The sequence below is a fragment of the Capricornis sumatraensis genome, chromosome X (genome assembly GCF_032405125.1).
Source record: "Capricornis sumatraensis isolate serow.1 chromosome X, serow.2, whole genome shotgun sequence".
In the NCBI taxonomy this organism is placed as follows: Eukaryota; Metazoa; Chordata; class Mammalia; order Artiodactyla; family Bovidae; genus Capricornis; species Capricornis sumatraensis.
Genome location: NC_091092.1, coordinates 62928379 through 62938562, shown reverse-complemented (window position 1 = coordinate 62938562; position 10184 = coordinate 62928379). Strand labels below are relative to the sequence as shown.

General features: G+C 52.4%; 1 protein-coding gene across 1 annotated transcript; it reads right to left on the bottom strand.

Annotated features, from left to right (window-relative positions):
* Nucleotides 1–56: 56 nt before the first annotated feature.
* Nucleotides 57–1613, bottom strand: AVPR2 (arginine vasopressin receptor 2). Its single transcript, XM_068963051.1, has 3 exons — nucleotides 1589–1613; nucleotides 422–1303; nucleotides 57–262 (listed from the first exon to the last, which is right to left on the bottom strand). Exons 1-3 carry the CDS (start codon nucleotides 1611–1613, stop codon nucleotides 57–59), a joined length of 1113 nt encoding a protein of 370 aa, XP_068819152.1.
* Between the last annotated feature and the right edge of the window lie 8571 nt (nucleotides 1614–10184).

The following is a 10184-nucleotide window of genomic DNA, read 5'->3' as shown; positions in this document are numbered from 1 at the left end:
CTGTGGAGCCTCTAGAAGGAAAGCAGCACCCCCACCCCCGCTGCTGCCCCGATTTCTCAGGAGGGGGTGTCCTTGGCCAGAAAGGAGCTGGCTGTGGCGCATGACTCCTCTTGGGGCCCCAGGCTGGGCGGGGCGCGCCTCCGGGTGCAGCAGAGCAGGCTCCGCAGCTCGGAGGAGACGCTGCTGCTGAAGGAGGCGTAGATCCAGGGGTTGGTACAGCTGTTGAGGCTGGCCAGCAGCATGAGCAACACGAAGGGAGGCCCTGTGTGGGGCGGGAATTGGGGCTGGGGCTGAGGGGGCCTCGAGGTCGGTGCACCTGGGCTCGAAGGCCACGCTGGCTGGGTTGAGGGGTGGAGGGGGGTGAAGGTGCACATGCACCAAGATTGGGTGGGCCCCCACAACCCCAGCCACCGCCACACACCTTCCCGCGGTGCCTCTGGGTCCCACGCGGCCCACAGCTGCACAAGGAAGAAGGGCGCCCAGCACAGCACGTACACTATGACGATCACCAGCGTCATCCTCACGGTCTTGGCCACGGCCGCCGACACCCGGGCTCCCTCGGCAGGGCCGCCCGGCCGGCACCCTCGGCGGGGCCCGCCGGCCCTCGGCACCGGCCCTGGCCCCAGGCTGGCATGAATCTCCCGGAAGATGAGCACCTGACAGGCAGCGATACCCAGGGCAGGAGCCACAAACACCATCAGGGCGATCCAGGTGACGTAGGCACGGAGGCCCCAGGGCTCAGCAAAGCGGGCCCAGCAGTCAAGGACCCCGCTGCCATCCACGTCACGCTGGGCAAAGATGAAGAGCTGGGGCAGGCTGAGGAGCAGCGAGAAGGCCCAGGCCAGCAGCACCGGCCGGTTCCAGTGAGTGCCACCCGCGTGGCGGTGTGCCAGCATGGGGCGGCAGATGGCACGGTGGCGGTCCAGCGTCATGGCCAGGATCATGTAGGAGGAGGCATACATGCCCACCATCTGCAGGTACTTGACTGCCCGGCACAGGGCATCGGGCCCACGGAAGCGGTCGGTGGCGTCCCAGGCCAGCTGGGGCAGCACTTGGAACAGAGCTACGGCCAGGTCGGCCAGGCACAGGTGGCCGATGAAGACGTGCATGGGTGCCCAGCGGCCCCGCCGGCCCCGCCGCACCAGGGCCCCCAAAACCAGGCCGTTGCTCAGGGCCACGGCCACGAAGACGGTGGAGAGCAGGGCCAGCTCTGCCTGGGCTAGCAGCGGGTCCCGGGCAGTCCACAGCTCCCCTTCGCTGCCGTTGCCTGCTGGGGTAGGTTGAGAGAGGTGCCGGGGCACAGCTGGGCAGAGGTAGGGGCAGAGGGCCAAGTCAGTGAGTCTATTCTGCCCAGGCACCAGGCCGCTGTCAACCTGGGCCCTCTGTTTCCCTCCAGCCTCCTCCTTCCTGGCTCCTGGCCTTCCAGCACAACACACGTCATCCAGCACCGTCCCCCCACCACACACTGCCTCAAACTGCATGTGGTGGGGAGGAAAGGGCAGCCCCAGGCCCAGGTGAACCAGAGGGCTGGCTCTTTCCAGTGAGGGAGGTGGGCTGAGTTGGGGACGCCGAGGGATGGGAAGCTTACCTGAGATGGTGGATGCCATGAACATGGCAGGGTGTGCAGGAGTCCTGAGCGCCTGGGGGAGACGACGTTGTGAGCTCAGCCTCCCACCTGAGGGGCCAGCCGTGCTGCCCAGAGTCTCTGGATAGGGGTCCTTAGAGCCTTGGCTGGGGTGGTGGGGTGGGGGCCTGTGCGTGTGACTCTGTGTGTGTGTCTGTGAGACTGTGTGTGTGAATCATGTGTATGTGAGAGAGAGACACTGTGTGTGTGTGTGAGACTGTGTGTGTGTGTGTGTGTTCATTCCCATGGCCGGGTCCTGGGGGGTACGTCTTAGCCTAATCGACATTGGTGAGGTCTGGCCACTGAGGCAGACTCAGACCTTGGCACCCACGACTGGGCGGGGGAAGATGGCGCCAGGGGTCATCAGACAGATGGACAAACCCAGCTTAAGACCCATCCAGGCAGCCCATGAGAAGCGAGGCAGACATACAGACCCCCCACAACCTCCTGCCCTGACAGAGGCCCAGAGAGGGAACCGTTGGAGGGCTGGGGGCAGGGTAGGAGGGCTGTTACATCCCCCTTACCTGGCTAGACTCCTGGGCTCCTGGGCAGCTGGGCGGCAGCAGGCGTAAAGGTGGCCCCAGAGCTCAGATCAGCTTTCCATGGGCGGCCCCGCCCCAGCCAGTCCTCTGGGAGTGACCAGCTCAGGAGGGGACTTCCTCCCCCACCTCCATGAGCCTCCTGGCCTCTGGTACCGGGAAGTAGGCTCCTGGCCTCCTCTGCTTCCCTTCCCGGCCAGCCCGAGCCATCCCAGGTCAGTCCCTGGGGCCCCAGGCTGCCCCTGAGGAGGCCCGAGCCCTTCTGAGCTGGGCCTGGCTACCCCCCAATACCCTCCCACACACACACACCGCCTTATGACAATGTCGGGTCTGCAGAGCTCTGGGCCATCCCGGAGTTCACTGTGTCTATTTTCAAAGTGGGGTAGCTGTGACCAGAGACGCACTGGCTCAGCGCCACACAGCTTTCTCGTGGCAAAGCCTGACTCCCCTCTGCCAGGACAGGCTCCTCTGGCCCCTCTCCGGGCCTGGGCGAAGCGCTGGAGGCTCCTACTAGGCAGAGGGAGGGCTTGTCCCCAGCCAGTGAAGGCCCTCCCTCCCGGAGATGAGGGCCAGAGATGAGGGGTGGGAAGAGATGAGGGCCGGAGATGAGGGTTGGGAAGGCGGTGGAGTGAGGTCCTGCCAGCTCCCTCCCCTGAGGTTCTATGGGAGCCCGGACTCCCCCTACCACCTCGCAGCTACCTGTCCGTCTCTGTACCCCACATCCCATCTCCCCCTCCTTGTGCTTCCTCAGCCTCCAGGACCCCCTTCCCTCCCGCCCATCATTTCCCCCCCTCGACAGCCCTCTCGTGCCACAGGCCCGGCCTCCCTCAGTCCAGGCTGGCCCAGCCCAGCCCCAGGAAGTGGCCTGCGCACTGTACCGCGCGGAGCCTGACTCCAGGCTGATGTTGACTCTGTCTTCCTGTTTGTCCATGTTCCTTGTTGACCTGCGAGGTTAGAGACCAAAACGGCCTCTTCCAAACAGGCCCGGGTACAGCCCAGGCCAGGCCTCCTCCTCCTGGCCGGACTCTGGCAGCACCAGTAGGGGGACATTAGGATGGGGGTCCACCCGACCTTATGCACCACACACACCACACACCACATGCCACAAACACCACACACAGCACACATACCCACACACACCCACACCACACACAGCACGCACAGTACACAGCACATACCCACACAGCACACACATACACCCCCCACAAACACACACCACACAAACCACACCCACACACATCCACACCACATACCCACACCACGAACCCACAGCACACAGAACGCACCCACCCACACCACACACCCACACACAACACACAGGACACACAGCACACACAGTACACAGCACACACCCACACATACCACACACCACACACATCCACACCACACACCCACACCACACACCCATACCATGCACCCACACACAGCATATCACACTCGCATCATGTTCAGTATTCATACAGCACACAGTAAACACACACACACTGCTTGTACACATGTTCCCCCGCCACACTCCCGCAGTACACATGGGTATTTATAATGGTTTTTCCTATTTGAGAGTCGGTTGTAGAATACCAGCGCCGCACGTCTGAACACATCAGCCATACCTCCTAACAACAAGAGCATCCTTACTTTCTGCCTGTAACCACATGAGTTTTATTAACCCAGAGGCATAGAAAAAACTTTTCAGCTGCCATCTGGATCTACTAAAAAGGTAGAAAGTGGAGTTCCCAGGTAAGATTATAGAACAGATTTTTCGAAGGAAAACTGTAAGCCACTGGGAAAAATTCACATCACATTACACTGACTCAATGGACATGAGTTTGAGCAAATCCCAGGAGAGAGTGGAAGGTAGAGGAGCCTGGCATGCTGCAGTCCATGGGATCACAGAGTTGGACACAACTTAGTGACTGAAACAACACACCACCACTCAGTATGTCTTTCTTCTTGCCTTGTGTCCCTATGTGCCTCACAGGACCCCAGTCCCCAGGACTCCCCCATCGGCCTGGGAATCTGAGGTACCTGCTTTGCCACTCCCCCGCTGTGTGACTCTGGAAGGCTGTGACCAGCTCTCTGTGACTCAGCTTGCCCCTCTGTAAAATGGGAATCCAGTGACTGAAAGTTGAGCCCTGGCTCTAGAACGGGCAGAGACTTGAGCTGGCTGGTGATGGAAGTGCCAACCTCATCACCTCCTTACAGGGTTCTCTGCCCAGACCCAAACGGGGCCCCACAGGGCTGGATTCCAGCAGCGAGCTGGCGCAGGGCCAGGGACCATCTCTGCTCCCCGTGTTCCTTGTTTCCTGTTGTCGAGAGTCCAGGGAAAGTCACAGGGAAGGCCCCTCCCTCCAGCTTTCTCTGGGTTCCAAGAAGCAAGGGGAGGGATTTGTGTCTACACCAAGGCCAGGGTGTAAAGGGAAGCAAGTGCTGGGGACCTCTGGAAGGGACAGAGAGACCCCGAGGCCAGTGGCTATGCTTGGAGAGAGACTCTGGCCTCCCCCGGCCCCTGAGAACCCCCCACCCCCGGAACCCCAGTGCACGTGCAGGTGCTCTGCCCCTTGAGAGCCTGGGCCGAGTCCCGCTGCCTGCAGCAGAGACCTATGAGAGAGAGACGCCCCAGCAGGCCCCTGCCCCAGCCACCAAGAAAGACTTAGCCATGGAGCTATGCTGATTAGCCTCAGGTGGCCTCAGGCATGGGGCAGAGCTGAGTAGACACCCTCCCCATCCCCTCAAGCCCCTTCCCCAGCACAGCCCCCTCTGCCCTGCCCAGGACTGCATTTGCAGAAAGGTTCTATGTGTGGCCAAGGAGCATGCCCTGAGCTCCCCTGACCCAGTGTCTGAGCAGAAGGCCACAGAAGGCCGCCCCCAGGTACTGGGTGCCAGGGCGGAGGTCAGAGAAGAGGTCAGGGGGACAGGACCCAGATCCTGGGAAGTGCAGTCCTGTGCCAAGTGGTGTGCAGACAGGCAACAGGTGATGGTGGTGGTTTTTCAGTTGCTCACTCATGTCCGACTATTTGCCACCCCCTGGACTGCAGCATGCCAGGCCTCCCTGTCAATCACCAATTCCCGGAGCCTGCTCAAACTCATGTCCATCGAATCAGTGATGCCATCCAACCATCTCATCCTCTGTCCTCCCCGTCTCCTCCTGCCTTCAATCTTTCCCAGCATCAGGGTCTTTTCCAATGAGTTGACTCTTTGCATCAGGTGGCCAAAGTATTGGAGCTTCAGTATCAGTCCTTCCAATGAATATTCAGAACTGATTTCCTTTAGGATTGACTGGTTGGATCTCCTTGCAGTCCAGGGGACTGTCAAGAGTCTTCCCCAACACCACAGTTCAAAAGCATCCATTCTTTGGCGCTCAGCTTTCTTTATGGTCCAACTCTCACTTTCATACGTGACAATTGGAAAAACCATAGCTTTGGCTAGATGCACCTTTGCTGGTAAAATGATGTCTCTGCTTTTTAACGTGCTGTCTAGGTTGGTCATAGCTTTTCTTCCAAGGTGCAAGCGTCTTTTAATTTCAAGGCTGCAGTCACCATCTGCAGTGATTTTGAAGCCCAGCAGGAATGGAGACCAAAGGCATTTCTCAGGCCTTGGGAAAGACCCTGGAAGGCTATTTTAGGCATGAGCAAGAAAGAGGAGCCAGCCCAGGACACAAGGAAAGAGTGACAAAAAGCCTGGAGAAAAACCAGGGGAGCAGATGTTCCCGAGGTTAGGAGGGGAGACAGGTACTGTGAGGGAAGGAAAGACAGGAGCCAAGCCAAGGGGAGGCCAGACCTCGTGTCAACTGGAAAAAATGCACACCTCAAAAGTGAAGTATGTTTTATTCGGCTGACTTTTGGAGGAGTGCATCCCGGGGCACCAGCCTCTCAGAAAGCTCTGAGGGACGGTCCCCAACAGGTAAGGGAAGAGCCAGGATGTATGGGAGTTTTTGCAACTAAAACCGGGTCATGGGAACATCAAAAGATTAGCGTCGGCTAAAGAAAGCTAGACAACTCAAGTGACTGCATCCAGTACTTTTCTGTGTGTGGCAAGATGCAGAGGTGCAGGTGACATTCTTTCTCTACACCAGACATGGAGAGAGGGCCTGTAACTGGGCATCCCCCCAGGAGCAGGCATTGCAGACTGCAGCTCCTGCCTGGTAGTGGGAGGAATGCGTAATGTCCCAGCGAGTGAACCGGTATGGCAGGGACGAAGCAGGGCCAGGAGTCAGGCTGAGGACACAGATGCCCTGAATCCAAACATGCGGATGTGCTTTGGGGCAAGTGTGTGCTGGGACAATGGAAAGATAGGGTGATCACTCGCCTGAGGTCTGAATGAAAGTGAGCAGGGATTTTGAAAGTGAGACAAGCCCCGTTTGCCCATTGGAGGAGGCTGGGCAATGGAACTTGATGGCTTAGGAGCCCTGTAGGCTCTGAGCTCTCTCCAGGTCCTGGATGAGTTTTCAAACATTAAGTCATGAGGTCTTCCCTGGTGGCTCAGGGGTAAAGAATCCACCTGCCCATGCAGGAGACATGCGTTCCATCCCTGATTCGTGAAGATCCCACATGCCTCAGAGCACTTAATAATGTGCACCACAACTAGTGATCCCACGTTCTAAAACCCGTGCTCTGCAACAAGAGAAGCCACCACGATGAGAAGCCTGTGCACCCCAACTAGAGAAAAGCCTGTGCAGCAATGAAGACCCAGCACAGCCATAAATACATAAATAAATGCATAATTTTTTTAAATTAATTAAATAATCGTTTTGGTCTCACCTCTGCTGGTGGGATCTTAGTTCCCTGACTAGGGGTTGAACCTGCACCCTCGACACTGAAAGCACCGAGTCCTACCCACTCGATGGCCAGGGCATTCCCCAGGAATGACTCTGTAAAATCAGCTCTATTGAAGGATGATTAGCATACAGTAAAATTCATGACTTGCTTCACGAGATCTGACACATAATACAGTTGTGTAAGTGAAAGTGAAAGTTGCTCAGTTGTGTCTGACTCTTTGCAACCCCATGAACTCGTCCGTGGAATTCTCCAGGCCAGAATACTGGAGTGGGTAGCCTTTCCCTTCTCCAGGGGATCTTCCTAACTCAGGGATCAAACCCAGGTCTCCCACATTGTGGGCAGATTCTTTACCAGCTGAGCCGCAACGGAAGTCTAATACAGTTGTGTAAGCACCGCTATAATTATGATACGGAACTGTTGCATCACTGCAGAAAGCTTCCTCATGGCTCTTTGCAGTCTCCTTCCCCTACCCAGAGCCTGGCATTTTCCTATCCCTATATCTGTGTCTTCCCTAGAACTGTCCACACGTAGAATCCAAGCATGTGCAATATTTCATGTCTGGCTTTTTTCACTCAACAGGATGCCTTTGAGTTCATCTCTATGGCTGTTTGTATCAGGACTTTGTTCTTCTTTCTTTCTAAGAAGCATTCTGTTGTCCAGATGGATCACAAGCCCCTTATTCCATTAACGGTTGATAGACAGGTAGGTTGTTTCCAGTTCGGGGCTTTCATGAATAAGGTGACTCTGAGCCCTTGAGTGCAAGCCTTTCCATGCTTTAGCTTCTCTAGCAGGCAGCCTTAGTCCTGGGACAGCCAGCTTCTGTGATAAATAGGTTTCATTTGATAAGAAAGCAGATTGTTTTCTACATGCCTTGGATCGGTTTGCATTCCCACAAGCACAGTTCCATTTGCTCTCCATCTTCACCAGCCCTTGCTATGATTGGTCTGTCATTTTTCTTTAGCCTCTTTCAATTTTAACCATTTCAGTGGTATTTTATTCAGGTTTTATTTTGCATTTTCTTTTGACTGATGATGGTGAGAATCTTTTTATATACTTCCTTACCAATTGTCTATATTCTTTGGTGAAGAATATAGAATATAGAATTCTTTGGTTCAATCTTTGGCACTTTTTAAAAGTTTTCTCTCTCATTTTCTTTCCATTTTGTGTGTATTTTGGTTACAAGTCCTCCAACAGAAAGGTTTTGCAGATAGTTTCTCCCGCCCTGTAGCAAATGGTTTTCTAAGTTTGACAAAGTCTAATTTTATATATTTTTTTTCTATCATGGTTTGGGTTTTTGTGTCCTCTTCAAAAATTCTTTGAATAATTCACTGTCGCAGAGATATTCTTCTATGAGTTCTTCTAGGTGTATATTTCTAGCTCCTAGAGTTAAGTCTATGATTCATTTCAAGTTAAATCTTGTGCATAGTATGAGGTAAAAGTCTGGGTTCCTCGTTTTCTGTGTGGATACAAATTTGTGCTAGAACCAGTGGTTCAGAAGACTGTCCTTTTCATCTTGAATTACCTTGCACCTTTCCTGAAAATTGATCATATGCGGGTAGGTCTTATTTTTTCTGGACTCGCAATTCTATTCCTTTGATTTCTATGCCTATCCTTATACCTTAAACCAAGGCTGGCTACACTGCCTATTTAAAAAAAAAATTATGTATGTCTTTATTTATTGTGTGGCTGTGCTGGGTTTTGATTGCTGCTTGGGCTTTTTTCTAGTTGCAGAGAATGAGGGCTACTTTCCAGTTGCTGTTCATAGTCTTCTCATCATGGTCATTTCTCTAGTTGGGGAGCACGGGCTCTAGGGTACGAGGGCTTCAGTAGTTGCAGGTCCAGGGCTCTAGACTACAGGCTCAATAGATATGGCAGAAGTGTTTAGGTGCTCCTAGACAAGCATGATCCTCCTGGACCAGGGATCGAACACGTATCTCCTGCATTGGCAGGCAGACTCTACCACTGAGCCACTAGGGAAACCCAAGGCTATGCTATCTTGACTACTCTAGAGTGATAGTAATTTATTTTTTTGGATCATACTGGACAGCTTGTGGGGATCTTACTTCCCTGATAAAGGATCAAACCTGTGCCCTCTGTGGTGAAAGCTCAGAGTCCTAACCCCTGGACTGCCAGAAAATTCCCTATTGTAAGTCTTGAAATCAGATAGCATAAATCTTGTAAATTTGTTCTTTCTCAAAATCTTTTTGGCTAGTGTAGGTAATTTGCATTTCCATGTAAAATTTAAAATCAGCTTGTCTGTTTCTACCAAAAAATTAAAAAAGCCTGCCAGGATTTTAATTGCTATTACATTGAATCTGTAGATAAATCTGGGGAGAATTGGCATCGTAACAGTAACAAGTCTTTCAACCCAAGAATGTGGTGTTTCTTTCCATTTATTTAAGTTTCTTTAGTTTCTCTCAGCAATATTTTGTCGTTTTTGATATACAGGTTTTACACATATGTTAAGTTATCCCTAAGTGTTCACATTTTTGATGCTATTGTAAATGGTAGTTTTAAACTTCAATTTCTGATTGCTGTTAGTTTATAAAAATACTAATGATTTTTGGATATTGACTGTTTATCCTGCAACTTTGCTAAACACTTATTGGTTCTACTGGTTTTTGCAGATTTCTTAGAACTTTTTCTTACATAGCCATTCATGTTCTTTCTGAGTCAAGACAGTCTTACTTTTTTTTTTTTTTCCCTGATCTGTATGCCTTTTATTCCCTTTTCGTGCCTTACTGCTCTTGTTAGGGCCTCCAGTGCAGCGAAGGGTGAAAGTGATAAGAACAAACAGCCTTGCCTTTTTCCTGATCATAAGGGAAAAGCAATCTGTCACCATTAAATATGACAGTAACTGTGGGTTTTTCATAGACACCCTTTATCATGCTGAGGCAGTTTTCCTCTATTCCTAGTTTACTGAAAGTTTTTTATCATGAGTAGGTGTGGAATTTTATCAAATGTTTTCTTGCAGCTATTGAGATGATCACGTGATTTTCTTTTTTTTATTGTTGCTTTGTTAATATGGTCAATTACACTGACTGATTTTCAGCTGTTAAAGCAAACTGTCTCCTTATTTGGTCATGATGTGTTATCTTTTTACATATTGCTAGATACGATTTGCTAAATTGTAAAAAAAAATTTTGCCTCACAGCTTGTAAGATCTTAGTTCCCTGACCTAGGACCTTGGCAGTGAGAGCATGAGTCCTGACCACTGAAATGCCAGGGAATTCCCTGAGTTGCTAAAAT